The 20,628-nt window shown below is 35.1% G+C and overlaps 1 protein-coding gene across 1 annotated transcript in view; it reads left to right on the top strand.

The window, feature by feature from the left end:
* CFAP54 (cilia and flagella associated 54) overlaps positions 1 to 20,628 on the top strand; it is a gene marked incomplete at both ends in the record, with an annotated part of 97,078 nt that overhangs the window by 23,311 nt on the left and 53,139 nt on the right. The window contains 11 exons of the mRNA XM_009879216.1: positions 548 to 642; positions 1,978 to 2,112; positions 6,188 to 6,313; positions 6,857 to 7,004; positions 7,854 to 7,931; positions 8,015 to 8,136; positions 11,576 to 11,749; positions 14,836 to 14,928; positions 16,587 to 16,772; positions 17,800 to 17,942; positions 20,408 to 20,555. Coding sequence (XP_009877518.1) covers positions 548 to 642; positions 1,978 to 2,112; positions 6,188 to 6,313; positions 6,857 to 7,004; positions 7,854 to 7,931; positions 8,015 to 8,136; positions 11,576 to 11,749; positions 14,836 to 14,928; positions 16,587 to 16,772; positions 17,800 to 17,942; positions 20,408 to 20,555 — 1,448 coding nt within the window. The remainder of the gene's footprint in view (positions 1 to 547; positions 643 to 1,977; positions 2,113 to 6,187; positions 6,314 to 6,856; positions 7,005 to 7,853; positions 7,932 to 8,014; positions 8,137 to 11,575; positions 11,750 to 14,835; positions 14,929 to 16,586; positions 16,773 to 17,799; positions 17,943 to 20,407; positions 20,556 to 20,628) is intronic.

Genomic DNA, 20,628 nt, shown 5'->3' with positions numbered 1-20,628 from the left:
ATAATGTTTGTTTCATTTTTTTAATTGGTGCTCTGTAAATTTTTAATAGATATTAAATCTGTCTGGAAGACCACAGGGCTATTTGCACATTTCAGCTAACCAAGCAGAGACTGAATTTCTTTAAATATATTAGATTTAGATGCTCAACTGTAGAATATGCTCAGCTGTAGAAAACACTTCTGCAATATTTATAGAAATGGGAGCAGTTACCCTAAGGAATGCCTGTGGTATGCCTGAAATTTAAGGTAAATTCTCACTGCAAACAAATGAACAGTGTAAACAACAAAACCAAAGAGCGGGACTTTTTGTGCTGAAGTCTCTGCTATAGAATAATTCCATTTATTCCCAGACTAAACCACTTTTGATTTACTTGCTCAAATGGAGATTTACCTTAATGTGCTCTTAGGGGAAAAAAAATTACAGTGCGATGTCTCCATTAACATTTACATTAAACAGTTTGTGATCCAAAAGATAAATGAAAAATTTCCCTTAGAGAAAACTTGTTATTCTAACATGACATAAATCTTAACTGCAAAATTTATTTTAGATATAATTTGGATATTGCCCCAGTTTGAGCATAACTGGGATACACACATTTTGGCTTCAGTGCAATATTTTCAGTCAAAATATCTGTTTTGTGAGGTAGGTGTACCTTTAGACAGCATGATTTTTTATTTTCTTTATATGACCACTGCATCATCGGTACAGGTTATGTAGATTTAAACTCTTCTGGTTCTTTTACACTTTCCCACAAATCTCCTTAATACCTAATCTGTCCAGGGAAGAAAGACAAATTCTCCTCTGATCAACACAGAATTCACTGATGGTGGAATTACATGGTACAGCTAGGCTAATCTAACAGTTTGCTGCCACCAAATGAGTGGCAAAAGTCATCTTGATTTGCATATTTTTCAGTCTTTTTATTTACCTCACTTTTCAATATCAATATCCCTGAAATCTTAGCTCATGAGTGTACAGATAATGTGGATAGAGCAGGCTTGAGTTTCATTGCACCTGAGATACTAGTCCAACTCTGGTATAAATATCAATCAAGATTTGTGCTGATCCTTAATCACTGTTCAAAATATATTTAACACAGTGTAGATGGACTCTGTTGCCTTTTAAAATGTATTAATTAGGAGGTTAACTGTATAGAGTTTTGAATTTGTTAATTATTGTCTTTGCAAGATGCAGAAGTGTTTTATCATTTCTTTCAGTAGTTAAGATATTCCACTCCAACATTTTCTTAGTTGTTTAAGTTGGTCTTCACTGCTCCCTTGTCTGAAATCACAGAATCATAAAATCATAGAACGGCCTAGGCTGGAAGGGACCTTAGAAATCATTTAATCCAACCTCCCACCTCCCTGTCTTGGGCAGGGACCCCTCTCAACTAGATCAGGCAACACATGGGGACCAAACAGAGATTGAACCTGTGACCTTGGTGTTATCAGCACCATGCTCAGAGATGCACCAACAACCCATAGAAGTACTCTGTCAATGAAAAAGGAAACCTACTAAATTACACCTTCTTTTGCAAATATTTAAATGCTCTAATAAAAAAGTACTGTATTAAAAAACCCCAAACTGTTAAATTACATTACTTAGTTTCCCCAGACTGTATTGACTATTATAACATTTCACAGTTAGTTAATTTGCTTGTCCCTCCCGTGTAATTTTAATCTTACTGCTTTCCTTGTCTGTGTTACTTTTAAGAGCTTGACAATAATACAGGAAAAAAAACCTCAAACAACCTCTAAACCCACTTGTATTTTTGGGAGAAGCTTGGATGGTCTACCAGAAGTTACTTAAAAGAAATATTTCTTAAGCTTTCAAAATGTTGTCATCCCTTGTAAGAAAGTTAAATATGTTAATGGTTTATTTATTTCAAAAAAAATTTGAGACTGTTTATGCAGTGAGTCTTTTGATGATGTTTATATACATACCTGTTTCTACAATGATATTGTTTTTCCTTTCCAGAATATCCAGCCTGACGAAGAAATACTTGTTGATGTAATAAAGTTTTTGTGGCAGAAGTGTAAAACTGGACTTCACCGAATCCAAATGAGTGGAAGTGACTACTTAAAATACATCCACAAATACAAAGCTTACCAAGTACTCCTTTATTATAATGTATTTCTCTTAATATTAATGCAGGGTGCTATAGTAAAGCCAAGATATAATATTGGTATACTGTCTAAGTACATTCTCTATGGGAAACTGCTGATAAACCTTCACTGAAAATGTGAATTGTATGTACACTTTGAGTACACCATGCTCCCATATGCTCGTGTCACAGCATCACAGAATCTCTTTGGTTGGAAGAGACTTTTAAGGACAAGGGGAAAATGATTAGCTCAGTCAGTTAGAGCATGGTGCTAATAATGCCAAGGTCGCGGGTTCGATCCCCGTACGGGCCAGCCAAATATTGCCTGATCTAGTTGAGAGGCGTCCCTGCCCATGATGGGGAGGTGGGAGGTGGAAGTAGATGATCTCTAAGGTCCCTTCCAGCCTAGGCCATTCTATGATTCTATGATTCTGTGATCATCAAGTCCTTTGCCCAGGAAGGTAATGCATTCTCTGCCAATGGGCCATGGTAGAAAAAGCTAAAATAGTGAAGGCATTTGGGCATGATGCAAGAAGCAGCATTTGGTGTGTTGTGGCAGAAAATACCAATATATTTTAAGAAAGTTGCCTGTATCAGTTGGAGAAGTGGCAAAAACCTTACAGTTTAAGAGAAGGAAAATGGGAGTCAATTGTGCTGGGCCCATCCAATGGAGCCATATGCCTTTAGAAGTTCTCTGTTGTTGTGGATGTAGTATCTTGGAGTATGACTCATAGTTCTCATAGATGTTTAACTAGAAAGTAGATTTTAAGGGAAGATACAGGGATAAATCAGAGGCAAATGATCAAGTCTGCTGGAAAGCTTAGCACACTATGACAAGGTATGAAAGTTGTGTCTACAGAACATTCATAAACCTTTCTAAAATAACAAAAAATAATATTCTAAAATTAAAAAAACCTGCAGTCTGAAGAAATAGGGACTTCAGAACAATGTAAATTCAGCATCTTATTTTGGTGGCATTCATAAAAACGGCCAAATCCAAGAGAGGAGTTGAGTCCAAGTTTCTGAATCTTTTTTAAAATTTTGAGTGCAAAACCCCGTCTATCTCTTTAATGCAAATTAAAGAGATATATATATTAATATATTAATATATTTCAAAAATGTATTTTAACTCTGTCTTCATTGTTTTTCTTTCCCTTCCACCCATTTTTAGTGGATTCATATACTCTGGATAATAAATGAAGTAATTCAGAAGAGCAGCATAGCAGATACTAATGCTGTAATGCCTGCAGAAGTAACCTTATGTCTAACTGCAGTATTGGAAAACATAGCTGATTCTGCAAGTAAATCTAAGAAAAAAGCAGGTAAAGCTTTCAACAAAAATTTAGGGATTTTTCAAGAATTACTGGCAAGGCTGGAACTTTTCTGAGTTGAAAAATTTGACAAATACACATACTCAAAAGTTAAAGAGATGGTTGAGAGTAGAATGATAGTTTTTTGTACGTAGAATTTAACCCATAATTGGAGCTAATGAACTCTATTTTTCAAAGGATTTAGGTCTTCTTTCCTTACATTTCCAATTCTACTTGAAGTAATCCCATTCTGAATCTTATCTCTTACAACTCGCCCTCTCCGTAGGTCTTCTACATGTCTCTTAGCCCCTTCGGAATAGCCTCAGATCACTCCTGTGTTCTCTGAATATTGGCTAGGCAGAAGGACTCTGTGCTGTGGCTCATTTGGAGCATTCAAGTGCTGATTGACTAGTAGCAGCCCAAACAGAAGAAGGAAATATTAAGGTCATACTGAAGCTTTTGCTTTTATTGGGTCATTAATTTGAATCTCTTGTTTCCGCAAGTCTTGATTTTTGTACAGGAATTCAGTTGCCTTTGAAATTGAACTTAACTTGGCTGACATTATATAATGCAATCACAACCACATTAAAGAAATTACCCTCCAAAACCTGACTAATGTTGTAAAATGTGAATATTTAGACGTGCTTTTAAAATTTTTCTGTTGTTGTGGATATAGTGTCTTGGAATATGACTCATAGTTCTCATAGATGTTTGACTAGAAAGCAGATTTTAAGGGCCCTTTTAGAGCATATTTAGGAATGTAAGAGCTTGACAATACCTTTTGCTATTTTTAAAGTAAGAAAGTCTTGCAACACCGCTATTCATTATCAAAGTAGAGTAGATATTGTTTGTCTTGATGCTGTGAAAATCATGTCTTTCTGATGGAGATTGGAAGAATTATTTTTTTAGCATCACTGCTATTCTTTTTCATTCAGCTTAAATATGTCTTTTTGGAGGAAAAAAAGTTGAACAGATAGGAGCCATTGGTCAAATCAGGCTGATAAATAGCCAGTCAAGCACACGTTTATGCTGAAAAGAGTCTTTTTACTGAATGAATGCTGAGTGAATATAGATACTCATATCTATGAGAAAGAGACAGTGAACAAACAGAAATAAACAGGCAAAAGTGGCACAGGGAGTACAGGAATGAATAAGAGGTTGTCCCTCTGAAAAGGCAACAAATAAAATAAAATATTGACAGGCCAGAGGGCTGTAACCAAAACCGAAGAAACTTCTTTCTCTTCTTTTGGAAAGTATGCATTCTTTGTAAATGAAAATAATTTAAAGAATCCACACAAATGTCAAAAAGGTGATAATATCCCTTCAAGGAATCCTAAGTTGAAATAGTATGTATCATAAAAATATGACCTCACATATTTAAAAATCTTTTTATAAGTTAAGTTAGCATTAAACTCACTGTGAATTAGACAATAATAGATTTGAATTGATTTAAAAATGGAAAATCTTTATGAATGCTACAACAATGTGAGGAACTACAAAGAGTCCAAGTCTTGTTGCGTTGGATATAATGTTGCTATGAAATCTAGGGTAAATTTAAAATATGACATTATTGTATAATCATATACTGAATTAGTATAATTGTACATATGTAACTGCTGTGTTTAAACTCTCAAAACCTTTTCAAGTAACAATATAATTAACTCTCAAATACTGAAGAACTGAATTATTGCTAGACTGTTAAGTTAGTAGCAGAGATAATTAAATGGTACTAAACTTTTCTGAGTGTATTTCATTTTCACTGTGTGATTTTCTTATGAAAAAGGAAGTGCCTCTGTCTCCCAAGACGAAATCTGCCATATGCCTGAAATACTGATGGTAATGTATAATTAATTTTCATTAATGTGGTGCTTTTGAATAGCATGAGAACATGTATTTCTGCTTGAAGCTTTTCATACTGTTTTGCATTTGGTTTTATAAAGCTGAAATGTTTCAAAAATCACACTTAGTGCAGAGGAAAAAAGCAAAGATATTTTTTCAAATGAAATAAAATCTGAAACTTTTTCTACAGTAATATTTAGTAACCTGTGATATGGAAACAGTTTTATTTGAAACTTTTTTTACAGTGTGATCATACTGATTTCCACTGTACACTTTTTTTTTATGCCAGTGCATAGTACCGTCTTTAAATGGTTCAATAGTGCATTTTTTAAAGATCATACAAACTTCAATCCTTGCTTCATTTAGGAAAATATTTTGGGTTATGCTTTTGCTTGTGTTTTGTTCAGCACTTTGCAGAAGTGTCCAGTCAAATAGTTCAAAATTGCTTACTAAAACACATTAAGAGGAAAAGACATATATTAGTCTGTGGATTCTGGAATTCTGTCAGTGATATGACTTAGTGTTTAAACACATGGATAAGATTTAATTCAGCAACAGTCTACTTCAAGGTGTTTTCTGAAAAATAAGTGTTTTCTTAACAGCATCTAGTGGAACATCGAAAAACTGCTTAAGAAAAATACCATGTCAATTTAATTCTCTAAGTTCAGTTTCATTCTGTTATAAGCTAACTCCTAGTTAGTAAATTGTTTTTTTGAGATCTGAAGGAAGATCAGTCCTAAATTAATTACAATTATTTGAAATTTCAAACATTGGTACCGGTATTTGAAAGCATGAGATGTGCTTGTGTAAAGATTATTTGACAGATTTTAAGCTGCAACAGCTAAAAATAATAGCACTTTATTTTTGATAGCCCATACTATAGCTTGTAATGTCATTAGCTAATAGAACATGTTTCTATGTGTTTTCATTTCAGAAAAGTCCTACAGAACAATTACAAGTTGCTTATGAAAGTCTAGAGAAAGCAATTAATGGAATGAACACATCTCGCTTAATGACCCTTGTACCAGATGGAAAGTCGATATTTGACAACACTACAAAGGTAAAGTTTACAAAAAGCTACACTGTAACTAAATCTACAAATAATATATTAGATTTTGATGACACAACACTCATTTTCTTCATACTTAGAAATTTTAGCATTATATAAATAAAATAAAAGCAGAAATCATTTTCATATTTTTTGCTTGCAACTCTATTTTTAAAATTAGGGTTCTTTTTCTATTGAGGGAAGTTGATATTTTCTAAATATTAGCATTCTACACCAATATTATCTCTGTTTTGCAGATTTGTAGCACAGTAACACAAAATTTTCAGCATTTTGTATTTTGTACATATTTGTATTATTAAACTGGTTTCCTATTGATTCTCAGGTTTGTCTAGTTTTCTTTGTCCGTTATCTATGTTTTCTCTGTCTAGTCATTCTCCTTCTTTCCATGCTTTCTTAAATGAATCCATATTACAAAGATATGACAAATTTCAGTGTTTGTCCGTTTACTGAAATAATAATATTAATGTCAAGATAAATGCAGTAAGCTAAATAATAAAATTTGTGCTTGCTTAATTGCCACTTCTTATTTATTAGGTTGACTCAAATGATCAGAATTGGAATTCTATTTTGGAATGTGGTAAAGATGAGACAGGAACAGGTAACAGTTTTGTAATGGATTTACACTTGGAGCTCATTCAGGCCCAGCATAGAGTGGCTGTGAAACTTCTTAAAATGACACAAGGTAGGTTTCAGTAAAGCTAAATGATCTTCATAGCTTGATTAGATCCCTCTGTTAATGTATTTCATAATATTAATAAAGGAGTATCTACTTTCTGAAGAACTGCTTGTGTTAGCCAGTGTGTATGCCACATACCCGCAGAAATAACGTACTGAATTTGCAGAATTTAGATTTACGCATTATACAAGACTCTAACCTCTACCCAAGAGATGGGAGTTAAACTTTGCTAACAATGGCTGGATTTGATTCGTAGATAGTTGGTTGTGGTATTTCAGTTAAAATATTAAACTGCAACAGTGACAGTAAGGGAGAACTGGTGACATGCTCTGCAGATATTTTTTTTCTGTAATGCTCTTTTCTCTCTAGAGAATGACTAGAATATTTTATTCAGTGGTCTTTGTAATCTGAATTTCTACACCTCTCAAGTTGTCCTTTTCTCTTCCCAGTCAGCAGATATCCCACTCTTGCCAAATGACTTCTGAAAAAACCACTACTTATTCTCCCACTCCTGATATTTTTGGTTTTGTCTTTGTCTTTTTGGCTTGGTTTTATTTTATTTTTTCTGTTTTTCTTTTAAAAGGTAGTATTAATTTGATACTGCAGAGCTTCCCTGTGCACTGCTCCCTATGATCAAACAAGATCCATCTTCTCCTGTTAGCAGTTAGTATAACTGCTAAAGATGTTAGAGCATGAGGGTGGAATAATTTGAGTGGCATGATCAGTCCAAGAACTTCTCCTTGAATCAAAGAAAAGAATATGAAATGGAGCAGAGCTTTACTGCAAAACTACATATTAACTCCTTTCTCAATAGAACTGTCCGAATGAATAACTCTGGATTTCCTTCCCACATAGATGCCGAAAAGGATGACAGAAGTTGTAAGTCTAGCAAGTCTCATATGAAGAATATTAAAGATATCCATTATTTAACAGGTAAGACTTATTAATTAAGACTTTAGAAGTATAATAAATTATTGCTTCTCAACTATAAATATATTAAAATGTCTGTTTTACAGAGGCACGTATAATGAGAAAAATAAAAAAGAATAAACTATCCAGGTCAATCTTTTTGATGCAAAAGGCTGCACAGAAGTTCCCTAATGAGTTAACCACTTCTTCCCAAAGGCAGCTACTGGAGGTAATAAAAAAAAATAATCTTATGGTAGAAATTCCTTATCATTATCACAATTTTTCATGTTCTGTATAAATAAGACCTGGATTACTCCTTCTTACAAAAAGGGGCAAAATGTAAGGAACTTGAGGGACATTCGGTGTTTTTACCTTCTGTTGCCAAATTTTCCCTGAGAATTTTCCTTATGGTGAGAGAATAAAATGACTTAAAACAAGGCAAGAGCACATTCCCAGATGTTGTGCACACATGCAGTTTGCAGGAAACTTTACAGAAGATCTTTCTTTCTGCACTTAATCACATAGACTTCGCAGTTGTGGGCCTACACCTTATCAAAATGTCATTCAGTTTTCTTTCTCCCCATTGTAACCTTCAAATGCTTTTTTCCCAAGATTAGTAAGTTAATTTGTATTAGATTGGCTGGTGATGATGACATGGACTTTATTTTATTCTTATTGAATAAACAGTTTAGAAGTTGGAGATTTTGGAATTTATTGAGGCTAAAAGTAGATTTTTCATGGGCTTTTTCAAAGTCTTCTGAAATCAATGGGAGTCTTTCTATTACGCTTTGTACTAGCATCTGTCCATGAAAATCGCCTTCTCATTAGTGGGGCATAAAATTTCTTTATGGCCTGTACAACAGATAACATAGTCTGCAATTCTCACTATGTATGAAATGATATCTTGAACAAGGAATTACTATAAGTGTTTTTCTTTTAAGTGCTACAAAAATGGAAGGTTGCTAAGGAAAGTTGCTGATTCCCCATCCCTGGAAACGTTCAAGGTCAGGTTGGCTGGGGCTCCGAGCAGTATCCCTGCTCACTGCAGGGAAGTTGGACTCAAACCATTCTATGATTCTATGATACTGAAGAATGCAAGAACTGGATCAGAAAAGACATACACTAAAAATCGCTCTCATATATTTGCAAGATGTGTGGCATTTATGAATATAAGATGTAGTGATATGGTATGAAAGGTGTAACTGTAGTCACTAGTGAAGACTTACAAGCAGTTCCCAAGGAATGTGTTGTTCTCCCAAGCAAATATTTGCAAAGGCCTTATACTGACCTTTACTGTATTTTACTTCTGTGGACTTTTCATAGAGAAAGATGTAGGTAAAATAATATAATATATTTTCAGACAGTTGCCTGAAAAAGTCAGAATTAAGTTTGCCTGGGCAAACTTCACATGATCTTCTTTGATATTTGTACTATGATGAAATTTTAATTACATGCTCAATTAATTTTCCTTTTTGAAATGGCCAATGTTTGCTTTAGGAATAGCAAATCCATACCTTTATTTTCATGCTTCTGTATAGAGGATTTTGCCTTTTTCATCATAGAACACCAAAAAGTCTATATAGAGTTACTTGTATCTTCTGGATTTTTCTACTGTACTCAGCACAATATATGTCAGTTCTTATTAGGCTGCAGAATAGAAAGTTTTTGTTTTGTTTTGTTTTGTTTTGTTTTTTGAGAAATGCACAAATAACCCTTTGTCATGCAGAAAACCACCGGCAGTTATGGAAGCTTCTGAGTCATATGTACATACTTACATATGTCACACTGCTTGACTACTTGAGCTCCTGTGTACCCTTAATTTCTTTTTTTTTTTTTCCTCACAGGTGTTTTATTCTTTCTCCTTGCCCTTTATGTCTAGTTGGACATCCAAGTCTTTACCAAAATGGGTACTCTGGTAGTTCTTGGTGGCCAGCTCTAAAACTGAATTAACGTGATTAAGCTAATACCATAGTGAAAGTCTGTGTCAGAGGGCACGGATAAAATGTAGTTTATCACTGGGCAAGTCTGTGGCAGAAGCAGGGATAAAATGCCTTTTTTTTATAGTGACATTTGGCTTCCTCAACCATGAGATTATTCTTTCCCCTCTTGCAATGCTGTCACATTTATTATCTTACCAAGTTCTACAATTAATGAAGTACAGGTCATGCAGTACCGCTCTCAGTCACAACACTGTCCAACTTGGGAGCAGTTCCATCCTTGCACTATTAAGAAGAGAAGAGTGAATCTGTGATTCTTTTAGTTAAAAATTGTATCACAGTACAGCTTACCAGAAAGAAGTATAGTTTTAAAGAAAGCAATGAAGTTTCTAATTACTGATTGCAAAAGTTGAATGGGTGTGTGAGGGATTCACTCCATATCTTGCTCTAAATCTTATATCCTTCCTTAAACATATCTCGCTAGGGTGGATGCAACCCTGATCTATAGAGGGAAGGAATGGGGTGAAGTGAGGGGCTGTGCAAATGATTAGCTATGTGATATGATTAAGACTTTATTGAATCTTGGCTCCTCATCTCACTATAAATCTGTAGCTGGGTTTTGGTAATTTTTGGATGTGAGGTACAAGGCTTATTCAGTCTTTGATCTGACTTGGTATGGTTGCTGTTATAGCCTTGTAAGTGCATGAGAACAGAAACAAGGAACTTTAAGGTGCAAGACTGTAAGACTGTCATTGAACAACCAATAACTTGGGATTTTCTTTTTCAGTTTATCTTCTAGGCTCAGTTCAGCCTAAATTCTTGGTCCAGTGTATAGTACTAAAAGACTTCAAATAAACTGCTAGTTGTAGGAATATATCTCTCTCTTCTCCCAAAAGTATGTAATTTGTCCAAGGCATCGTTGATCTCTTCATCTCTGGGAGCCGACCTTTTTGGCCATCATTTGCACTGGATAGCTGCCACAAGTAAAGACATAAAAGTACTCTATTCTTAATATATTTCCAAGTTAAGTTTCTATTATCATGACAATGCAAATAAGGTGACGAAAGCTAGCAATTTGCATTCAGGCCAGTAAGAAAAACATATACCCTGATCTCCAACCAAGTGGCCACATAATCATCATGTGCAGGAGACCCCCTCAATTTTTGGAAGACACTGATAAATTGCAGTCAGTGCTCAGCTCTCTCCAACTAACTAAGGGAAGTGTCTTAGCCCTACTTTTTCTGGGCCTGCATTCTCCTCCCTCTTCTTTATTTCTGGATTTACTTTCTTTCCTCTGTTTCTGGAGTACAGAAAATGAGTTTAACCACTTCCACAGCTCATTCAGAAATACCACAGGTTCAGTCTCCAGCTCTGTCCTAAATACGAGGTAATATATTTTTTGTTACTTGTTGGAGCTAATCAACTAATTGCTAGACAACATTATTTGTGAATGCTCTTTTTTTCCTATACATTATTCCAAAATTGGATATGCCTCACTCCTGCCTCTTTCATATGCAACTCTGCATTCTGTTTATTGTATGTTGCAAAATTAATCTGCATATACAAGGCTTACACAAAGTAATTCATCCTAATTTGGGATGTAAGATGATATGAAAATAGATACAAGTTGTCTACACAGCAGTGAAGTTTTTAAGATCATTTTGAAAACTGTGTTAAATCTGTCTGTTATGTTTTAATAGTTTTTCCCTTTTGTTTTAACTCAAATTGTAGGAAGCACTAACTTTAATTGAGCAAGTTGAAGCTGAACAAAGTGCATTGTATCACAGTCTCAAAGAAGCTATTAGCAGCAAGAAAAAAACCAAGACTCCTCCTCCTCCTCTATTACTTTCTAGATCACATTGCTCCATGACATTTAAACCAGCCCCATTCTCTTCAGATATTCAGGTAATGTTTTTCATGATGACTGTATATAATAGCTGAACAATACACAAGAGAGCAAAAGTTGTTTCAATGATGCTATACCATTTCTGTTGTTCTTGAGAAGACTATGATATTCTAAGTTAATTAAATGTGCTTCCTCTCACCCCCATGAGTCATTTGTGACTCACTGTTTTGATCTTCACATTTGCGTAAACTTTCATCTTGTGCATCATGTTTCGTGGTGCTTCTGTCGTATAACACTTATTCATTCTACTTGTCAAAAGCTCATTCTTTTGCTTAGGAGCTGACATATTTTTAGTTGACACACTCTAAAGAGACACAAGGCTGTTGCATCCTGTGATGCAAGAAAATACCACACCAAATCCTCTATTAATGAAGTGCTGAAGTGCCATAATTAAAGTGGAAAATCTACCTTCTGTTGACCATGTAGAATTACAGAACTACTTGGTTCATAATGGATTTTAGGAGAGGTATCTAGTCCAACCTTCTGCTCAGAGTTGGGTTGGCTGTGAGATTAAATCAGATTGCTCAGGGCTTTACCCAATCAGTTATGAAAACTTCCAAGAATGGAGATGAGACAGCTTCTCTGGGCAACGTGTTCCAGCAGGACAACCTATTTGTGGGAAAACTTTTTTCCTTACGTACAGTTGCAGTCTCTCTTGCTTCAATTGAGGTCTAGTGTTTTTCATCCTCCTACCATGTGTTACTGTGAAAAGCCTGGCTATATCTTCTTCATTACTTGCTTGCAGGCTGAAGGGCTCCTGGTAGGTCTCCTGAAGCTACCTCTTCTCCAGGAAGAATAAGCCCAGCTCTTTCAGCCTCTTCTTATGGGCCTAGTGCTCTAGCTCCTGACCATTTGGTCGTCCTCTGCTGTAATCACTCTAGTTCTTCAACATTTCTTGTTAGAATGATAGGGGCAGGAGAGAAACTGGCCATGGTATTTAGATGCAGTCCAATGAGTGCTGAATAGAGTGGAGTAATCACATTCCTCAGTCTCCTGACTGTACTTCTGTTAATACAGTTCAAGATGCTTTTAGATTGCTTTTCTTTCGCGGCACACCACTGGCTCATGTTCAGCTTGCTGTCTAACATGACCACCAGTTCCTTTTAATGCTGGTCTCCAGCCCACCAGTCTCTAGCGTATATCCTTGCAAGGGACTTTTCCTTCCTAAGTGCAAGAATTTGCATTTGTTGTTAAATTTAGTGAAATTCCTGTTGGTCTGTTCCTCTGGGCTCTCTAGGTCTCTGTGAATAGCAATCCTGCCCTGAACTATTTCCCTCAATTTGGCATCATCTGCATCATCTGCAATCCAAGTGAATGTGAGCTCACTTTTTTCTTCAGCTCATTGCTAAAGATATTAAACAGGACAGGTCCCAGGATAGACCCCTGCAGTGCTCTGCTTGTTACCACCCTCCAGGTAGAGTACGAACCGTTAACAACTACTCTGACCTTCCAGCCACTGTTTTACCCATTTATCTGTTCACACCCCCATACTCTATATCGTCCAGAATACTGGGGGACAGTGTTGAAGAAAGTGCCCTGCTAATGGCATCTACTCCTCTCCCCTCCTCTGCAAATGAACTAATTTTGTCACAGAGGCCAGTCATGGTTATCAGCCGTGATTTACCCTTTGTAAATCCGTGCTGACTGTTTCAAATCACTTTATTCTTCTTCATGTTCGTCTTCAGAAAGAGTCCAAACAGGCTGAAGTATGAAGAATTTACTAACTGAAGTTTTCTTGAGAGAGAAATTTTCATAGTGATTTTGCAAGCTTCTTAAAAAATAATGTTTATAAAACCAGTGGAATCTCAAATCTTAATAGTGGTAAGAATGTTTCTGTGAACAGTAGTTTAATAACTTGCAGATTTACTGCAAATTCAAAGAAGTTAATTAGGGAAACATTCTTCCCTTTTATCCCTCATGAACATATAATTAAAATGTAATTCTTTAAAGCCTGGTAGTTCATCTGTTTTAGTAAGTGTTAATACTTCATTTTGTTTGAGACAGGAGAGTGACTGTAACCTATCAGGCCACTAGATGGAGCAGTATGATTATTAATCTTATAATTTGAGCCCAGATAAGAATAATTTTTTTTTCTTCCAAAGGTATGCATAGCTCTTAAGTGGACATGACACATATTTTTTATGAAGAACTTGTTAACTGGAAATGGATACTTAGGGTTTAATTAAACATATATAGTTCTTATATTAGAAGTCAAAGTATCTCTAAAATTTCCTGATCTTAGAGTTTCTCATCTCCTCTATTTCAATAACTCCTCCTGAAAACCAGTCAGAATTCATTGCCAGACAAATCATATATATTACAAGAAAAATAAACTTTTTAGCTATACAGAATTCTTACCTGTTGAAAGATGACATCATCTGCCAAACCTCAGGTCTGTTTAAGTATCTACTGAAAGTAAAGAGACTTAATACAGTTTTTAGTTGAACAATGAAGGGAAACTTTATAAGATGCATAATTTACTGAAATCCACACCCCCAGTTCTGCAGAGGTGAAATCAAAATTAGTTTCTATGTTTGATCTTCCTTGATTAAAGATATTAAAAAGCAGTTGATATACCCAATAAAATCATTAGCAGCTTGATGGCATTAAAAAAATATTGATTTCAACAGAAATTAAGAACATAGCTTGTTTAGAAAATATTACTGTGTTGCTTCATATTTATATTTCTGTTGCTTGCTTTTAGGGATCTAACTTCAAGCAGTTTTCTGGGTCAGAACTTGACATCAGCTTTAGGAGAATATCATTGCAAGGAACAAGTAATTGATCTAGATGATTTTAGATCTATGGGATTTATACCTTTGGGCTAGGTTTGAAGTATAAGATAGCTCAAAGGAGGAGACAGGATAATGGAGAATCATCTGCTTTTATTGCCATTGTAGTATAACTAGTTGTCCAGCTAAACCAATTAATTAATATTTCTTGCGCGGTTAGACTATACAGATTCATTTTTGTAACTAAGGTTGTTTTTTTCCACAGACTGTTTTCACAAAATGAGTGCATTCTACATTAGGGAAAAGTTGGAAATGCCTTTTATTAACTCATTTTGTTTTTATTTTCTTCAAAGGTTTCGTGGTACAGTATTTTGGGCTGTGTAGCAGGAGGAAGTAATACGAAAGTAAGGTTAAATAACAATAAACTTCCAAATGCAGGAGAAGAGGTAAGACAGAGGTCATTCTATCTTCCTTAAAAAAATCCTAACTTTCTAAACATATATATGATATATATTTTTAATCAGACAACTGGCCAAGCCTTTGACTTTTTTTTATTTTAAGCAGTTGTAATTTTGCTAGGCTGAAGGCATACCAAAACCCAAAGAAATTTTAGGAGCCTTTTCTGAATGATGAACTAAATTATTCAAAAGCTTCATGTTAGACAAGTCTCTGTCCCTTCTGTTACAACTCTGTTTCTTGAGTGATATCTAATAAATACAAAAGGGAGACAAAGTATATATTGCATTTATAGAGTGTGTCGCAGACGCTACTCTTTCCAAGGATTAAAAGAAAAAGAGAAGTACTAAACATATAAAAGTTAGTATGTTTCTTAATTTTGTAATTTCTATCAGCTATTTCTTCTTAAATGTCCTCCCTAGGAAAGAGGAGGTACAAAAAGGGGTGTATGTACCTGCTGGCAATAGAGGTTTTGATACTATTGTTAATATTCTTATTATCAAATCCAAAGAATCAAACTTTCTGCAATGTCCAGTGAACTAGTTTCAATATAATACCCTGCTCCAGGTGAATTGTTTCATCAGAGGCTTTCAGTCCGCTATTCTTTCTGTGAACTTGCTGCAATCCATGCCAGACCCTGGCTGTCTCAGCCCTGGCAGGCACTAGAGGTGCACAGAGCTGAGGTTAGCCATATGCGTCAGCAGTGGAACTTCTGGTTGCTTTTGTAGAATATCACGATCTGCCTGCTCTGTGGAAAAGGTTTAGAATTCTTTCTGGTGGAATGATCTATCAGCTTGCTAACATGAGAAAAATTTGTTTTAAAGGGATACTACAGACTGACTTATATTAATTTCTAGTCTGCTAGTTCAGGATTCATGTCCAGCATTTCAAAGGAACTCTATTTTTCAGAGGTCTCCTTGTGAAGTATTTGAATAGGAGCACTATATTAATGCTACATTGTGATGGCCGTGTTTCTCATGTTGTGCTTCTGTCACTGTGTCAGTTGTTTTTTGTTCCAAGACCTTAACATTTTCTTTTGTGTTAGTTGTCCTGGCTATAGAGGGCAAGGTAGAAAATGAGTGAGCAGTGGTATTAAAGTGCAGGTGGACAATTACTTGAAGAAAAAATGAAGAGAAGCTCTTGAAACTTATGTTGTTTGTTTCACGAACTCCAAAGTCAGGTCAATGGTGCTGAGAGGACCTGAGACATCCTCTGCCCATATCTAATACATGCATGTGACATGTATGGAGGGGAGCCGCATGCTCTTTCTCTGGAAGCACAGCTCAGGGCTGGAATGTTTCCAGCTCCATGACTGCAACTGTGGACACTCATGGTGTGAAGGTGCAGATGGACAAAAGTGTCTTCAAGAAAATCCACATCCTGGTACTTAGCTGTTTTCATAGGTTATGTGCTATGTATACTCACCTGCATTCCAGAGAAAGCTGATACTTTTTGTCCCTGTGCTTTCATTATTTTCTCATTGTCTTCAATAATCTAATATTACATGGAAACATGACATGTCTGTTTATTTTGATTGTATCCAAGATCATTAAACAGTCTAATGATAAAAGTTTAACATTTGAGATTTGGTTTTGATATGTACACTGGGTGTAACCGATGTTATTAAAAAATATATTATTATTGATAGATACCAGCTGATGGGAAAAGCCTCTTGGAAATACAAGGCTTAGATCCCAATGAAAAATACATATTTGCAGTCGCGGCATATTCTTCGGATGGAAAACTTATTGGTGATGCCATTGGGGAAATGACTAAGCCAATCCTTGCTTATCCACCTCTTTCTGTTACTACTGTTCGAGCCTATCTAACGCAGGTAGGGTTAGAGTCTTTGGTAATAAAGACATACTTCCATTTGTTTGTAATTACTTGTTTTCACTGGTAGTTCTAAAACTTCATCTGGTAAAAACTCAAGACTTTCTTGCCAAAAGCTTAGTAAGCACAAATCACAATTTCAACATAGCAGATGGTAAAATTGAGTAACTCAATTCTTAGTTCAAAATTATTGGAAATTCCAGTTTAAAGAGAAAGATGTCTCTCAGCTAGTTTTCTTATCCCCCCTCCTGTTTTTCAGTCTGCATTTAACTTCTTTGTTCTTTTTTGTAATTTCTTTTTTCATTATTTTGATTGAGACCAAGGGCTAGAAATCATCCATTAGTCATTACAGTGTGAGATGAAAAATGTGATTGAATTTACGAGGTATCTAATCCAAGCATTTTCATATTGAAATTATTTTTCTAGTGTCTTGTCAAAGATCACAAAGGCTGTGAGATCTTCTTAATAAGGAAAATCTAAAACAGATCGTGGTGTGGAAAAAAGTGAAATTGTCTAGCCCTATTGATCAAATCATGGGGAACAGTTAGATTTCCTAAAATCTTCTGGAGAAAGAAGTATCCACATGAATTTTGGCCTACCCTATGTAGCTCTGTTTGCATCCCATTATCCAAAGCAGCAGGGCATTATGCAGTATTAGCAAAAGTAAAATCAACCTAGATGAAATAATATACCTTCAAAAATTGGAGCAAAATACCTGTACAGTATTCCACACAGAGCCATTAGATCCTTGATTAACAGTCAAGAAACTCTTTTGCCTTCTCTGATACTAATTCTGAAGGCAAACCAATATTAGTAGAATCAGAATGCTACTGCATGTGTTTTAATCAAATATATCAGAATATTCTACAGAAATTGTAAATTTATGTGTTGGGAGGGAATTTAAAAAAATTAAAAAGGTTTTAAAAGAATATTAAGAATATTATACTATAATAAAATTTGACTTGGTTATTTAGTGAACATGAAAATTTGCTAAACTTTTTGGTTTGTTTTGGTTTGGTTTTTTGTAGGTAGCCTATCAGACTGGCAACTATACGCTAGCCAGAGAAACATTTTCACCAATGTGGGATTATTTTGTTTCAAAGTCTCCTACGCTGCCTGCCAACGCAGCTGTTATTTCTGCAAGCAGTACTTTGACTATATCTGAAAACAGGTAAATGGTGAAAACAAAATTAAAATAATAGTTAATTATAGCTGCACACATTTTATTTTACAGGGTACCAGGTTGTGAAGTTTTGTTCAGACTTTCAATATGAAAAACATTCTGAAAAAAAGAGGTGTGAAATGTGTTGTAAGAATATAGCGTTTTATAATTAGCAGAGGATTTTTGTTGTTTATGGAACTGCTAGCATTTACACACCTAATACTTTATAATGATTGTTTTCTTGAGATAACTGGGAAACATTTAAGGCTCTTTATTCCATGTGATGCATCTTCAAAATATGTAACATGCACTGGGTTCTTGACTTTCCAATTAAGAGACTAGTAGAGTTCAGCAATTGTGAAAATTTTGTCAGGAACACCATCCAAAATGGGTGATTGACTGTAAATTTTATTTTGAGGTGGCTATGTAAATCTGGCAAAAATATTTGAATACATTAAAGTGCCTTAGAAGCAATACTGAATTAATATATAAATAATTCAACCATAATTTTACAGGGTTTTCAAAATGCCAAAGCCCATGTAGGAATGTGATTCCATTCACTGGAATTTAATAGATCCAAATGCAAAAATAAATCAAAACTTTATTAATTCCCGGATTAAAGACACTTGTATCAAATAATAGACATGAAATGCTATAAGAAGAAATAATAGTTTTAAATGCTAGTCAACTCCTTATAATTTGATAATGAATTAAGGTCCAATATAACTGAACATAAAGCATCATCTTCACTTGTGTGGAATTCTTTCTGGACAAATTCTTTCATTAGGAAAGTTTTTGCAAACTTATGGTGGAGGTATGAAAAGGTTTTGCAGTATCTCTGTGTCAGTTTGACATACTGGCTTAGGCTTGAAACCCTCGTGACAAGAAACAACCTTGTTGCATGTCTGTTAATAGTTCTTGAATGTTTCAGGAATGAAAGAAGAAATAAACAAAGATATTTGTTTCAAGAAACGGATATTAGGGCTTTTCCTAGGAGTTTTGTCAGAATATTTCCATTGCCACTTTACAGACAGAATAATGGGTAATCATCTCATCTGAGACATATCATGTAGCTGGTGTTTTCTGTATGTTGTTTGGATGTGCTTGCATCAGAGCCCTCGGTGTTCTCATGCTTAGGCTGTTTGGATGGAGCCACATAGTGTAGGCTTGTGTGGGCTTTGAATTCTATTAGAGGAGAAAGCAATGTATCTAAGAAGACTTTGTATTATTTGGGGCTTGGCCCAACTGCTGCTGTGTATCCTGTCTGCCCTTCAAGTGCCACCGTGGGCCTGAGACTTGGCATACAAATTGACCAAGGGTCTTGATGTTACATGCTTTAAGAGCATTTGGGATTTACAGGCAGCCCGTGGACTGCATTGATGCAGGCACATAATCACTAGACATCCTATTTCATGACTATGTGGATGTTTTAAAATCTCTCCCTGCCCTAGGCAACAAAGCAGGAATACAAGTCTGGTCATCGTGCCTTTTTTTTTTCTTTTTTTTTTTTTGCACTTATTTTTCATGAATCTTTCAGCTGAAGACAGAAAATTTTAGATAGCTGTGCAAAGCAGTTTCAGGAATCTTGCATTTCCGACAGTTATATCCAAGCCTGTTTTTTTTAAATTTATTTATCTAACCAATTAGAACGGAAGATTCTCAAAGCTGCAGTATCAGATCTGAAATAAGGCAGTTTCGGTTTTACTGATCGGTAGCTAAGAAATTAGATGAACTAGGTAGAAAGTACATAGGACTTAAGACAGTAGAGGGAGCTGGAAGGAAAGGAAACCTCGTTGATATCTGGTATCTGATTTGCTTCTTGAGTTTGTCTCATTTTAGGAAATACAGTCGAGGAGAAGGAGGAATTCATTTCTTATACTTCAAAATCATACGATTTTTCCTGTAATAAAATTATTTTAAAAAATATGACAAGGACAAATGCCCCCATCTCCCCAGGGAAGAAAAAACCAACCAAACAAAAAAGCATGCAGAAGAAAAGCAATTCTTTTGGGACTTGTACTATGTCAGCGATGAAAAGGAATCTGTTACTAATACTTAATAATGGACTTCACAACTGCATGTGCTGCTGTCAGAATACAGTAAAATAATGTGTTAAAGAAGACAGTTATAATAAATAATCTGTAGAATCTCAAGTTTTCAAAGAAAGTTCAAAGTAAATTTCACTGGATTAGTTGAAACAGCTAAGGAAAAGCTGTTTTAAGATAGTAGAAGGTGGACAACAATTTGAAAAGGAATCTTAGCCCTTTTATTTATTTTTTTTAATGTTAGAAATTTTAAATAATTTTTTCATTTTTATATATAGCTCTTATTTTCAGAAGTAGCTACAGTAATCCTTTTTGTCCATAATTTTAAAATTAAAGACTGCATTTTAGTAAAATGCACTTTCAGGCATGCAATATCTAAATCATCATTAACATGCTTTTGCCATTCTTTTGTTTGTTTTTGTTTTGTAGGTTACGTTTGGAAGCAGTGTGTCAGACTTCTCCTATTACCTTACACCATTTTTTGAGGAGTATATTTGCTATCTGTGACATCAATGTCATGGAAGGAGCACTCTTCTGTGATTCCATCAGTTCCAATGAGATACTTTATAAGGAGCAAGTATGTGTAGCTTAAAATAATATACTGGATATGATTTTACTTTTAAATCAGCTTTATTTCAACTCTGCAAGAT

The sequence above is a fragment of the Apaloderma vittatum genome, unplaced genomic scaffold (assembly GCF_000703405.1).
Source record: "Apaloderma vittatum isolate BGI_N311 unplaced genomic scaffold, ASM70340v1 scaffold2002, whole genome shotgun sequence".
In the NCBI taxonomy this organism is placed as follows: domain Eukaryota; kingdom Metazoa; phylum Chordata; class Aves; order Trogoniformes; family Trogonidae; genus Apaloderma; species Apaloderma vittatum.
Note: the sequence above shows the minus strand (reverse complement) of the source record. Positions and strands in the feature narration are given on the sequence as shown.